At 41.6% G+C, this 15,607-nt stretch overlaps 1 protein-coding gene across 3 annotated transcripts in view; it reads left to right on the plus strand.

Annotated features, from left to right (window-relative positions):
• CSKMT (citrate synthase lysine methyltransferase) overlaps window positions 1–11,623 on the plus strand; it is a 15,450-nt gene extending 3,827 nt beyond the window's left edge. For all 3 annotated transcript variants that reach the window (XM_083165451.1, XM_083165450.1, XM_083165452.1), the window contains exons 2-3: window positions 7,139–7,280; window positions 9,743–11,623. In XM_083165451.1, coding sequence (XP_083021577.1) covers window positions 7,190–7,280; window positions 9,743–10,395 — 744 coding nt within the window. In that variant the 5' untranslated portion in view covers window positions 7,139–7,189 and the 3' untranslated portion in view covers window positions 10,396–11,623. The remainder of the gene's footprint in view (window positions 1–7,138; window positions 7,281–9,742) is intronic.
• The last annotated feature ends 3,984 nt before the right edge of the window (window positions 11,624–15,607 follow it).

A 15,607-nucleotide genomic window follows, 5' to 3' on the forward strand; every position in this document is an offset into this window, starting at 1 on the left:
CCCAAGCAGCGTTCAATGGTGGAACGTGAATACCCACGGGTGAAAAAACGTTCACTCATCTCAAGGATCTGCACTTCTGCAGCCGTCGCAGAGGAGTTGGTTCGTAAGACACGGAGAAATTGGGAAATTGGTAGGCTTTCTTTGAGTCGCACAGGGTGCTGACTACTGGCTTCAAGAAGGGTATTTCGATCTGTCTTTTTCCTGAAAAGCGTGTAACCCAACTTGTTGTTCTCACGGAACACCGTTACATCAAGGAAATCAACCGATTGCTGGCTCTGGGTATATGTAAACCGAATAGGCTCAGGCACTGTGTTAAGCCAACCAACCATTGACAAAAACATATCTTGTGATCCCGACCAGACCAGAAATACATCGTCAATATAACGCAGGTAACATATGAGCTGTGATTGGAAGCCATATATATATATACAACTTCGGGCACTCCAGGACTTTTCAGCAATAATAAATAAATAAGTACAGATAGGTTTTTTTTTTTTTTTTTTGACGTTTCAAGCTTTACTAGCTTTTCCTCAGGCTAACAACAAAACAATACAATAAACTTACATTTATCACCTCTCACCTCACCGTGCAGACAGGTCTCTCCGCCTCCCCTTCGATCCGGACTGGGTCCCTTGCCGATGACGTCATTGCGCAATGGCGCCGTCGCGCTCAGTTCCCCGGCCGGGCACAGGGTTGCTATGGAGACCTGTTGAAACAAAATATTGACATATATGAATTTTAAAAGAAACACATCGGGACCTACTCATCAGCATATATGAGCAGAGGGACTTGTGTCCAGGATGCATCCGCACATGTTATGAAACCACAAACCCGCGTGGGGTGCATATATTATAATGAGCTGTATAAACGACATGGGTGCTAACATCAAAAAAACGGAACCTTAAATGATGTTCAAGCCCATCAAACATAGTGTAATCTATAACTCCAGACGGGCACCTTGAGACAGCATGAGGCATATGAAAAAGATATAAAAAATATGATTAAGAAAAAAGGGGGTTGTGAGGGAAATCTGCACTAAGTGGGGTTATTTAATTTTCAAATATATTCAAGGTGCGGATAATGGATTGGGGATATAACTGACTATAGTTAGGGAATACCTTCCAATATTCACATTACAAACAAGCTACTGCCTGTGGCCTAAGGCCTGATAAATGTAATGGTCACTGGTGCACCCCCGAGTTTATTATAAGTTTAACATAGGAAACAAAAAAGGAAAGAAACTCGGGTGGGGTGCACTCTTAATACCCCAATCGCAAAGTTGTTCAAAAGATACTCTATAATTAAAGAATTTTTATTGTGTGTTTTTTATTATTGCTGAGTGTTTATATAACCAAAACTTATTAAATAATATTTGGCCTGAAAATTAGTCCATAATTAATTGTTGATTAATAGTCAATAAATTTAAATCTGTCCTAGCGATTTATTCAATTTTTGCAGGATTTATCTTATTATGCGTACATATACTGAGTTATAAAAGCTGACCATCATATATCCTTATTGCCTCTATCCAAAAGGCAGTCTTAGTTTAGTCTCAATTGATATTGAGATAAGGATTGTAATCATAGATCAGCATAACTCAAAATTTCAGAAAAAGACAAAGCATAATAATAACTTTTAAATACGCATAAAAAATCATTCACTTAATGTGCAGTACTTTTTAATTACATAGATTATAATTTTTTAATTTTAAGCTTGATTCTCTCCCCTAGCTGCTATACAAGATACAATTTATTAATGCACTGGCTCTGTAGTCAAAATTGGCAACAAAACTGTTATATGATAAGACTACTGATGTACTTTGTAGCAAAGACCTTGTTTGATAAAAGAAGCAGATCACCGTATAGATCAAAGGCATATAAGTTATATATCATGAAACATGCAGCAGTTATCTGTAGTACGATTCACACGACAGCATACATACTTATATACAGATACAAGATGGTACAGTCCACAATGATGCGCCCACCTGGGTGCAGGTGAAAGAACGAACTGCTCAGTATGGTGCCAATAAATTCACCCTCAAATAGAATTAGACATGATGCTAACAGTACTGCACCCCCATTCCAAGCATTTGCACATTGATTAGTGCTCAGAACACCTGTTATATTAATTAAAGATGACTATTACACCTGATTGCGTTGCTTCTAAACAAATGACACAAAGACATACCATACACCAAGTCAGCGCCAATTTGCGGGTTTTTAAAGATATAACAATTAGCCGTTTATGCTTTAATTACAAAGGCACATACGTTTTTGGAAAGAAACAAAGCTGCTAAGTGTATAGCCAATTAGTAAAGGGACACACTGTGCAACATGGTCAATCACAGATGCGGGTTTAAGATATACTAGCACACCGTCTGTGTTGATAAGTGAAGCGGGGGAGAGCAATTAATAAAACAAACATTTGCAAGATATATAGCCATACACGTTGCCGCTTTGCCAGTAAGGGCGAATGCTCGAATTAGCATGCAGGGAAGAGAAACAAACTAATCACACAATGAATGAGTAACAAAGAAGAGAGAGGGACCTCTGCCCTGTGTGGAGTTAGGCCAGACGGCCAAGTCAGTGAAGCTCCACAGGGAGAGGAACCCTCTTTACCGATCCTGTAGTAAGTCGCGAGGTCTCCTGTAGCCGCACTCAGATGATAGTCAATTTTCGGGCAGGAGAACGCTCTGCCGGTCACGTGTGCACACGTGGTCGGCTTCTGTGACGCGCGTTTCGCCGGAGCTTGGTCACACAGGCAGCGTCAACGCTGCCTGTGTGACCAAGCTCCGGCGAAACGCGCGTCACAGAAGCTGAACACGTGTGCACACGTGACCGGCAGAGCGTTCTCCTGCCCGAAAATTGACTATCATCTGAGTGCGGCTACAGGAGACCTCGCGACTTACTACAGGATCGGTAAAGAGGGTTCCTCTCCCTGTGGAGCTTCACTGACTTGGCCATCTGGCCTGACTCCACACAGGGCAGAGGTCCCTCTCTCTTCTTTGTTACTCATTCATTGTGTGATTAGTTTGTTTCTCTTCCCTGCATGCTAATTCGAGCATTCGCCCTTACTGGCAAAGCGGCAACGTGTATGGCTATATATCTTGCAAATGTTTGTTTTATTAATTGCTCTCCCCCGCTTCACTTATACTAGCACACCGTCTGTGTTGATATCTTAAACCCGCATCTGTGATTGACCATGTTGCACAGTGTGTCCCTTTACTAATTGGCTATACACTTAGCAGCTTTGTTTCTTTCCAAAAACGTATGTGCCTTTGTAATTAAAGCATAAACGGCTAATTGTTATATCTTTAAAAACCCGCAAATTGGCGCTGACTTGGTGTATGGTATGTCTTTGTGTCATTTGTTTAGAAGCAACGCAATCAGGTGTAATAGTCATCTTTAATTAATATAACAGGTGTTCTGAGCACTAATCAATGTGCAAATGCTTGGAATGGGGGTGCAGTACTGTTAGCATCATGTCTAATTCTATTTGAGGGTGAATTTATTGGCACCATACTGAGCAGTTCGTTCTTTCACCTGCACCCAGGTGGGCGCATCATTGTGGACTGTACCATCTTGTATCTGTATATAAGTATGTATGCTGTCGTGTGAATCGTACTACAGATAACTGCTGCATGTTTCATGATATATAACTTATATGCCTTTGATCTATACTGTGATCTGCTTCTTTTATCAAACAAGGTCTTTGCTACAAAGTACATCAGTAGTCTTATCATATAACAGTTTTGTTGCCAATTTTGACTACAGAGCCAGTGCATTAATAAATTGTATCTTGTATAGCAGCTAGGGGAGAGAATCAAGCTTAAAATTAAAAAATTATAATCTATGTAATTAAAAAGTACTGCACATTAAGTGAATGATTTTTTATGCGTATTTAAAAGTTATTATTATGCTTTGTCTTTTTCTGAAATTTTGAGTTATGCTGATCTATGATTACAATCCTTATCTCAATATCAATTGAGACTAAACTAAGACTGCCTTTTGGATAGAGGCAATAAGGATATATGATGGTCAGCTTTTATAACTCAGTATATGTACGCATAATAAGATAAATCCTGCAAAAATTGAATAAATCGCTAGGACAGATTTAAATTTATTGATTATTAATCAACAATTAATTATTGACTAATTTTCAGGCCAAATATTATTTAATAAGTTTTGGTTATATAAACACTCAGCAATAATAAAAAACACACAATAAAAATTCTTTAATTATAGAGTATCTTTTGAACAACTTTGCGATTGGGGTATTAAGAGTGCACCCCACCCGAGTTTCTTTCCTTTTTTGTTTCCTATAAAAAATATGATAACAACAAATGTATAAGGTGCATCTGTCGACATCTGTTGTCGACAGCTGAAAAGATATATAGCAGTCTGAACTAAACATAGCCAAAGGTAAACTCATATGGTGCAAGGTAATATAGGCACTATGTAGGAAGAACAATTATGCAGCTACTGTATAGGAAACACTGCAGACTGCAATATTCATTAAGACCCGCTGGCTGCACCGTATTCAGACGGTGAATCCAGCGGGCCTCACGTTGAAGAAGGGACTTATCACGGTCACCAGCCCTGATCCTGAAGGGGATTTGGTCAATAATTTTATATCTCAGGGTTGACAGATTGTGCCCCAACTCCCTGAAGTGACGTGGAACGGGCTGTTCATTAGCAGCTGGTTTACCATCTATGGATTGTCTAATGGTAGACCTATGTGTACCCATACGTTCTTTAAAACTCCTTGTGGTCTTCCCCACATAGAGAAGACCACAAGGACAACGAATGATGTAGTGTTCATTCTAGCACCCGCTATCTGTGAAAACCCATGCAGTTCCTCTTCCCTGCCTGTGGTGTCGCTGTCTGCTTTAGTGCTTCTAGCATAGTGTGGTCTGTATATCAGCACTAATATGCAAACCAGAACTGTGCTAGAAACACCACAGCAGACAGTGACACCCCAAGCAGGGAAGAGGAACTGCATGAGTTTTCAAAGATAGCGGGTGCTAGAATGAACACTATGATGTATATGACATGGGTACTAGAACATGTGAGGACCTGTCTGATAGGTACTCTATCTGTACTTAGACCCTGTGTCTGATTTATTATTGCTGAAAAGTCCTGGAGTGCCTGAAGTTGCTCACCTGCATGTTGCTTGGTTACCCTAAGTGTTCAGTGCACCGAGGCACGTTAAAGTTCAGCTCTCCCTGTGAGTGCCTGTTACCCTGGATATATATATATATATATATATATATATATATATATATATATATATATCCCCTGCAATTACCCATTGGCTAATTTTATACTGCCTTTACTCTGTGTTTTGACAGAGTAATATTTTTCCATGCAGTTTGCGACTATTATTGACAAGTGCAAGGTCTAAAGTGCCCCGGGCCCCCCGAAGGCTTAATCTGGCACTGGGTGGACCACATGGTGTCTGTGGCCCATTTAAAGAAGGAATTAGGCATATCATCAGGATCCATCCGCTTGATACTCTACAAAAAGATTGGTCTGATCAAGGTTTCTGCACGCTGGATGCCCCATAAAATAACTGGATAGCAGAAGGAGGCTTGTGTGACTCAGTGCTGGCAACATGCTAGCCAGGTTTGATGTTGGTCATTCAAACTCAGTCTGTGAAATAAATAGTGAGTAAGTTTAATTTATATAGCGCACTTTCTCCAACAGGACTCAAGGCGCTTTACAGACATTAATAAACAATGCACATAATACAGAGGATGTTGGTAGTACAGTCACAGACAAAAGAAACCCTTGAGCACACAGTAAGCATAATGCAGGCTCGGTGCAGCATTTTGGATAATAACTTCCATGGGTTGTGTACTCTGCCCTGACAAGGTACCAGGTGCGGCAGCCATTTTAGGCGCTCTGCGTAGGATTACCCTGGGTGGAATAGATTACCCCTAAAATAAATTACCTAAAATAGGTGATTTCATTGTATACTCAGGTCCATGAATTTTTCATCAAATAATCAGTGGTTTTGAAAATTGGATCTACAGCTTCGACCCCAAGACCAAACGTCATCTGAGTGGACCCAGGTTAAAGGTGCACCACCATAGAAGTTCTGACATGAGTTCAGTGTGACCAAGCAGATGGTGGCTGGTCATGTAGTTGCTGGTCACCAGAAGCGCATGATCACTGGTGACTGGTATGCCAACCAGTGCTGAAAGCAATTTACAGGCAATGTTATGGAACTCATGCTGCCCTTCTCCATTGCAACAATTCTACTGCCTACAAGCCCAAGTAAGTGGTGGATTTTCTGTCCCATGAAGGCATCCAGGAGCTTGTTCATCCACCATACAGTCCAGACCTTGCCCCCTTTGTTCCCACAAATCAAGAGCAAGATGCCTGGGTTTCATTTTAAGTCCCCAGAAGCTGCAGGGGAGACCTTCATCGAGCATGTAGAAGACAGACTTTGAAAATGTATTATTCACTTTATTTATAAATATCAGGTTTTTTTTTAGTGCGTCATAGAAAAATAGAATGTGACGCCAGATAACAACCATTTAGCCCAATTAGTCTGCCCCTTTTTTAACCATATTGTTACCTCAAACCCTATTTGGTCCTTCTTTCTTTGAAAGGATATCCTTTTGTCTATCACTTACCACCTCTGATGGGAGTCTATTCTACTTGTCCACTACCCTTTCTGTGAAGTCATTTTTCCTCAGATTTCCCCTGAACCTCCCTCCCCCAGTGTTAATGCCTGTCCTCGTGTTCTAATACTTCTCTTCATTTAAAGAAAGTTTCCCTCCTGGACCTTGTTAAAACCTTTAATATATTTCAAAGTTTCTATCCTGTCCCCCCTTTCCCTTGTTTGCTCTAAATAATACATATTCAGATATTTTAGAATTTCTGGGTAAATTTTATATTTTAGGCCATGCACCATTTTAGGCGTCCTTCTGTGTATCATCTCTAATTTATTATATCCTTCTGGAGATATGGCCTCCATAACTGTACACCGTATTCTAAATGAGTTTGTACCAATTACTTATACAGTGGCATTATTACGTCTTTCTTCTAGATAGTGGGAGCTTTGGTCAGTGACCATCGTTTTGGGAATAACATCATTTGTAAGATATTGCATTATTGCATTTTTACAGATCTGAATTGGAGTACATATAATACGCAGGGCAGCATCTACTCCATTCCTCATGCTCAGGCCTTCTAGATTCCGGTTTTCAATTCTGCATCAATGTCTGGTGCATACATGTGGGAGAAATGCTGGCACTACAAGGAAAGGAGGTTGGTATATTTCTTTTTATCTTTGGTCTGAGATTTTGTGGCTACACACGTGATCATAATTACTGGAGGGAAACGATGCTTGGACCTGTATGGGGTGCAATCAAAAAGCTATTTCCTGAGGGATAATCCACATTGTTTTAGTGTGCAGAGCTATGTCACTAATTGGATTGGTGCGTAGTCTCTCTTGCTGCATAGTTGTGTATGAAGTATGTAGCAATCTGCTATGAACCATTCTGCTCTGCAGTAGAAGTGCACAGGTGTTTTTGCTCATAAATGTTCAACTCTGTCTTATGCATTTATAAGCCTATATATAATACTAGAATTCTGGATAGAATACGTACAGATGACCGGCAGTCAGAAAGCCAATGCCGGTATCTTGATAGAGGGAATCCCGACATGGGGTCCAGTAAATATACTTTCCTTCCCCCTGCTGCTAATAAACCTAACTCTCTCCCAATCCAGAACACACACACAGACTACCCTTAGCTCTGCCTGCTAGTGCCTAACACTAACCTTCCTACCAAACAGCCTAACCCCTATTGTAAGCATCTAACCCTCCCTCCCCACAGTCTAAGCCTATCCCCAATTACCACCACCACCTCAGCCAGGCCTTAAGTCCAACCCCCCACCCCGCTAGTGCCTAAACCACACAACCACTAACCTGGCCTAATGCGAACTAATGCCAGAAGTCGGGATTCTGGTGTCTGCCTCTTCATCAATGTCAAGATTCCTGTGCCGGTATTGCGGTCGCAAGTCGGAACGTAGGCTCTTGTATCCTGTCTGCTGGGATGTTGACAACCGCATACTTTCTTGACCTGTCTCTCTCCAGGCAATAGTACAGACAGCATTATACATGAGTGAGGAGCAAGCCTGGATAGTCTCCCAAGTGTTTAAAATTCAAATAACATAAATAAAAGTAGTTGTAGTCCCATAATTTGCTATTGATTTTAGCCATATTATTTATTTTGTACATTTAACCTCTTGTGACAAATGTGGGGTCATGAAAGCCCCTAGTATATATATTTTTACCCATCAGCCAGAACATTAAAACCTAAGTTAGCGGCAGATCATTTAAGTCCTGTTGCAATGTGGGGGCTCTATAGCTGCTTTTCCAGCACATTCCACAGATGCTCAATCAGACTGATATTTGGAGGCCAAGTCAATACCTTGAACTTTGTCATGTTCCTTACACCACAAATTAATGTGTGTTATGTGTCAAAGTAACATCAACATGAATCCGAGCATCTGTGGAATGTGTATGAAGAAGGACCCACTTTGCACCTTACAGGATTAGAATGATTTGCTGCTGCTAACCTCTTCGTCCCAGGTACCGCATGACACCTTTTCCTGGTTTCAGACTGACTATACCAGCTGTAGGGGTAGATGTATCAAGCCTTGGAGAGCGATAACATGGTGTATTTCCTGAAATTAGCCAATCCGCTTTTAAGTTTCCTTTCAAAGACTGCTAAATAAATGATAGAAGCTTATTGGTTGCTTTGGACAACTTCATATTATCACATTTCAATGGTTTGGTACATCCTCCCCCTAGTGCAGTGGTTCCCAACTTTGGTCCTCAAGTACCCCCAACAGTGCACGTTTCCTAGGTCTCCACACAGAATCACAAGTGCTATAATTAGCTCCACCTGTGATCTTTTTAAATGTGCCTGAATAATGAGCGCACCTGCCGGGTGACCTGGAAAATGTGCACTGTTGGGGGTACTTGAGGACCAGGGTTGGGAACCACTGCCCTAGTGTATATGTGTTAAACCGATGATTAAGCCAGTTATGTTATAATATTTGGTACTTGTTTAGTTTCCCGGCGGCAGCATAGCCGGCCGCTACTTCCGGGTTCGGCGCTCGGAAAACTATCTAAAATAAAGTCCATGGCAACGTGAATTGGTTCATACCCCCACTATCCACGTTGGCATGGTGTTGATTTTAGATAGCGTGGCGAGCCACCGAGCCCGTAGCGTGGGCGAGCGAAGCGAGCCCCGCAAGGGGACACAGATGCTGCTGCAACTGAGACGCTGCCGCCGTGAAACTGAACAAGTACCTAATATTTGAATAATGGCCGATACGCTGGCATTTTTAGCTGATATTTTGAGGATCTATCTCTCTCACAGCAACGTTGGCACTCAAAGGGTTTAATGGTATAGGCTGGGGTTGAGCAAGTGACTACACAGAGCAGCCCCCAAGGTTCCGAGAGCGAGTCCACCTATGAAAGTGTTCTAGGTAGTAGCGCACAGAGGCTGATGGTGTGTCTGAGGCCACAATGTATGAGGACATATCTGTTTTGCACCACATTTCCTTTATGATCAATAATGCTAACATGCTCTATCCCCTAGTAATAAAGGTAATTATGCCACATGGTCAGTCAGAATATTGGCACATAGAAGTGATGTTTATTAATGTACAGCAATCAAATCCAAACCCTAATTCTATCCCATGTAATCATCTTACAGACAGTCTCCGGCACAATATGGGTGATCGCATGACTTGGGATAGCATTTACTCAAGCAAATCCAGCAATGGCCCTTCACACTTTGACTGGTTCTGCCCTTATAAAGACCTAAAACACTTTCTGCTCTCTCTCATCCATGAAATGGTGCCTGAAAACTACGCAGGACCGCCGCTACATGTGCTGGATGTGGGTTGTGGCACATCAGATGTTGGACTCGGCCTATTCCAAGACTCGCACCTTCCATTGCGGATAACCTGCATAGATCGCTCAGCCCCTGCAATTCTCACTATGAGAAACAGTCTCGTGAAAAGAGAACCTCTTATTTCCAAACACAGTGAGACTTGTCTGGAGTATGTTGAAGGTGATGTCACTGATCTCCACGACTTTCCCTCTGGTAGCGTGTCGCTTGTACTGGATAAAGGTACCTCTGACGCTCTCTTGCGCTCAGGTAGAGAGCAAGCAGGAAGACTGCTACAGGAGGCCCTGCGAGTTCTGCAGGAGGGAGGCAAATTGGTTCAGCTGACCGATGAAGATCCGGATGCTAGGCTCCCATTTTTGGAACAAGCTGGAGTAGGTCCATCTGTAACATTTCATGACCTTGGGGATAAGAAAGGCATGTCCTACTTCGCTTATATTGTGACACGATCCTCATGAGAGAACCTAGCTAATCCCTTTTAGTGTGCACCAATGTTACTCACTGAATGCTTGAGAATTATTAGTGTGGCTTTCCAGACCTAAATCAATGTAAGCTAAATTATATCATTTTGCAAAGTTCTGTCTGTAATGAGACTATGGGCCAAGGCCCTTATTCAGATCTGATCGCAGTACAAATTTGTTCTCAAAATGGGCAAAACCATGTGCACTGCAGGTGGGGCAGTAACATGTGCAGAGAGAGTTCAATTTGGATGGGGTGTGTTGAAACTGAAATCTAAATTGCAGTGTAAAAATAATGCAGCCAGTATTTACCCTGCACAGAAACAAAATAACTCACACAAATCTAACACTCTCTGCACATATTGCCTCTCCCCACCTGCAGTGCACATGGTTTTGCCCATTTTGAGAACACATTTGCACTGCGATCAGATCTGAATAGGGACCCAAATGTAATGTGTGAGAATCAGAGAGTGAGAGATTTTGGTAGAGGTTTCTCATTGTTTTTCTAGGTCAAATCATTTACACTGAAAAAAACAGGTGGATTTTGCCATGTAATTGATTGACGCTTTAGAAAAATTTAAAGACTCTCCCAAAATCTATCGCTTTCTGAAACACACCCTATTACATTTAACCCTGTGGGTGGTATCCAATTAGTCACCGTAATTTACTGTGGCTAACTAACAGTACTTGCCTGGGGCAATCCTATTAGTTCCCATGATGGCACTTTGCAGGGATATGTTTTTAGTTGCTGAGGCAGGTGCAACCCAATCCGGATAAGTAATCATAGCATCCGTGAAAAGAAACAGACTTCTGTATTTCCATGCGAGAATGGGTATAGAGCACCAGGCAAAAACCATGATAAATCCCTGTTTTTTTTTCCCCATGGAACCAATTAGTGCTGCTAATAGGATACCCCTATGTCTATAAGCTATTTTTTTTTGTCTTTTATTATTTACTTTTTTCTTTATGCCAGCAAACCCCTCTTGATCATCTATCAGTCACCATCGCTCCTAATCGCACATCTTGTAGGGCAGCATAAAACTGTGCAGCATTGGACAGTGAGAGATCCATAGAAACAGAACCAGTACCAATTAGTCTGGTGAAGGGGTACATAAGTGAGATTAGACAAAAGATAGATAGGGTCCGGTGTGTATAAGAGTATGTGATTTATGTAATGATGTTTATATTGATATTCAAATAAATGCACAGTAACTTATTTACCACAGAACATGACTTGATCATTGTTTCCAGGAATCTGTTTGTGCAGCACTTAATCTGTCTCATCACAATTGTATCATCCAAAATACACCTACATATGTAGAGTCTTGTTTGCTTCAATTATCCATTAAATCTTGAGCTTGGAGAACATGAGATGTGCCATCAGCAGGTTATAGAGGACACATTACCACCACATCCAGGTCACCAACTGATAATAGATGATATAGTCATCTATAGTCCATTTCTAAGGACTGCATAAACACAATGGCCAATGTGGATAAGCCTGCAACTCCTGTCAAGCCGTATGTGTTTCTGCAAGTCCAGAAGAAAAGCTATATAAAACATAAGTGCCTCAGAGGGTTATGCGTGTGAAACTTAAACATGATAGGCTTGCCTGAAGAGGTGAGTTTTCAGGGAACACTTGAAAGTCTGGAGGCTAGTGGGGAGTCTTATTGTGCATGGAAGGGCATTCCATAGGATGGGAGCAGCCCGATGAAAGTCCTGTAAAAATGAATGGGAGCTAGAAGAGAGAAGCAGATCTTGTGCAGAGCGCAGTGGTTGAGATGGGAGATATTTTGTGATAAGTGCAGAGATATATGCTGGTGCAGTATGGTTAATAGCTTTATATGCAAGTAGAAGTGTTTTATATTGGATACGGTAAGGTACAGGTAACCAATGGAGGGACTGGCAGAGCGAATCAGCAGACTATGAGCGTCTTGCAAGGAAGATCAGCCTAGCAGCAGCATTTAAAATGGATTGATTATTAGAGCATACACACGGTGAGATATGCACTATTTTTCTATTCAATTTGCTTATAGAAGCAAAATCGAATAGAAATTTGAATGGGCATCGAATGGTTTTTCTACATTCGTTGCAAATTCAATCCCTATGCGCGCTCCCCTGTAGTGTAAATTTAATAGAATAATAGTTTTGGCAGCCAAGAATATATAGTGGAAATCTAATGTGTTCACTGCAGCATTCGATTCAATGTCCATCTCCTGCCTGAAGCCAGTGTTAATCTAATAGCAAATCAAATGGAAAATCAAATATAAAATAGTGGAAATAAAAAAGGAGTAGAAAAAACTTCAGAGCAGGTCGAATAGTCCATCTCTTATAGAAATCGAATCGAAAACAGAATCGAACCGTGTGTACGCACCATTACTCTTATACCCCTTTCACATCGCACTTTTAAAACGGTATATTGCCGTTTTTTTCCCATTTTAAAACGTTTAAGGCTGCAATGTGAAAGTGCCAAAGTTGATTTACCGGTTAAAGTTAACTGGTATTTCAACACGGTTAAAAGAGTCCTACACGTTTTAAAGCCGTTTTTTTAGGCCGTGTGAATGGCTCTATTTCAATAGCTTGAAACGTGTCCCTTGGGGGTTAAACGGGTTGAATGTTTGAATGGTATTAAATGATTTTTAAAACGGTTTTCACCTGCAATGTGAAAGGTCTCAAGGCTCAGACCCGTTTTAAAGTCCCATTTAAGAATAGCGTGTCATTACCCATTTCTGCAATGTGAAAGCAGTATTAGCTTCCTCATTTCAACAACTTCCCTATTTCTATATCAGACAGAGAGGATAAAAACATTCATCTTTTTCTATATTACTAAAATTATCATTGTGTCTTGTCATGCTTCTCTACCTCCCCTCCATTTCTCTACCTCCTTCTTTTTTTAAGAACCCACACACACACACTATTTTTTTCCTCTTCTCCTTTGCTGATATATTCTTCAGGGTACTTGTTTAGTTTCAGGGCTGCAGTTATGTAGTTTACGTAGTGCTGTTTTGAGAATACCAATACAGCACTATGCTGCCTACATAAACTACATAACTGCTTCTGTAGCCCTGAAACTAAACAATGGTTAATATTCCCACTATCCACGTCGGCGTGGAGTTGATTTTATAAAGTGTGGCGAGCACAGCGCGTGGCGAGGGGACGTGGATACGCGTCCCCTCGCTGTGCTCGCCACACTTTAGAAAATCAATTCCCCGCCTGCGGGGATCAGTAAGTATACAACGAAGTACCCATCCTGCTCCCTCTGCCACCCTCCACCCTGCTCCCAGTGTAGTTTCACGCTGTGAAACTAAACAAGTACCTTCTTCAGTGCTAAGTACAACTGGCCTCTTGTTCTATTGGTTCTTGGTCCGTATTCTATACAGCTTATGACCGCTACCATCTTATATCCACTTTATACCATAGGCTTCTCTGTGAGTTATTCAGCTCTTTTTACATTCTTCTCTTTCCGCAACATACTTTCCTTACAGCTTTTGTTAGGTACTCTGATTTTTTTTCAGTATATGAGTTAACATATGTATCCTTATTGTATCTTACTTTTTATTTCTTAAATATATCCATTTGTCAGGCACTAATTCCAGTAGCAATGCTTCCATATTTCTTCAAGAAGGTAAAGACAGAACATTTTAGGGTGCTTTGGGTAGATCATACTAGACATTAGTGTTCATTCTAGCACCCGCCATCTTTGAAAACCCATGCAGTTACGGTACTTATGTATTAGCAGGGTGCCCACTAAGCAAATTGCTTAGTGGGCGATTCTGCGTAAGAAAATTGCATCGCATGCGTTCAATGCGATGCGATTTTCCTATGTAATTTATTCACTGCTTTCTCCCCTCGGGCGGTGCGATACAATCGCATCGCACCTCCCGCAAAATCGCATGTGATTTTATAGGGTGTGTCACGGACCCACCGGTCGCCTGCTCCGATGCGGCAATCGGAGCAGCTCCGGCCGTGACTGGGGTTCACTTTGGACACTCGGGTTTCTTTGAGGTACATTGCCACCAGCCAAAACCTGATTTTAGCGCTTTGAAACTGTGCAAGGAGCGGCTTGGCTCACACGTGACCACACAATACAGTATAAAAATGGTAACGTAACGTTTCTCTTCTTTGGCTTACAGATCCTAAGAACACAGAACCAGAACTGGGAATGATATGATTTATTCCTAGAAATACTACAGAGCTTTAGTGAAAAAAATGGTTACAAGATATTACAATGATTTTAAAAGTACACACAAGATAAATGCAATTCAGAAATAATAGGGAATAAAAAGAAATGACAGAACTGTATCTTACCCCTAAGTACAAATCCTGACGTGGGGGGGTCTCTACAAGAAATCTCTGGTCCCTTACAGCCCGTGTGCTGTACCCCCAAGTAGTGACAGTGACCTATTTGCCAAGAGGGACAGTTATACTTGCAGACTCCCTCATCCCTCCCACCCTTGGGATTTGACCCTTTCCATGCTGACTAGGGAATGTAGCGATCTTCTACAGTACATGCAGAATTCCTCTGCTGTTTTCAAAGGGATTGATAACTGGCAGGCTTCACTGATAAGAGGTCTAACTGGGTGGGGGAGACTGTCCTCTCTTCTGGGCCATGGTTTATAAGGGGTCTCAGATCTTTATCTGGCATCCTACCTTCAAAGGATTTCTACAGATGGTCAATCTGAGGGAATACAGACCTCAAACTCCCAGGGTCACCTACAGTTTACCCACATAATACAAGACATGTCCTGATTCCAAACATAATAATCACAGGAGACATAACTTTACAAACAATATCCGACATACATTGATCGAACAGATAATCATAACAGGAGGCATACTTTATTTTGATCGATCACCTGATCTGATCATTACACCTCCCCCTTTTAAAATGGTGCACAAAGGCGGTGACCCACGTCACCGTCTCATAAGTGCTCTATTAACTACATACTCTGGATGGGTAGCAGTGGTTTCCGTGCTGAGACAGACTGCCACTGATTCTGCTGGATCTGTACTAACACTTCTCTATACTTGGCCTCTGTCATGGCACCACCTGATGCCATAGCCGTGGCTAGGGTGGGCAATGGGCCTAGTTCCTGCCCCTCTCCCAGGAGATGGCAAACTACAAGCACACAGGTGTCCTTGAACCCATAGTCTGTGAGCACACTGATATAGGGGGTTATTCTAGTTCATTCTTTCTGACAAAATCCTTCTT

The sequence above is a fragment of the Crinia signifera genome, chromosome 11 (genome assembly GCF_055691185.1).
Source record: "Crinia signifera chromosome 11, ASM5569118v1, whole genome shotgun sequence".
Lineage (NCBI taxonomy): Eukaryota > Metazoa > Chordata > Amphibia > Anura > Myobatrachidae > Crinia > Crinia signifera.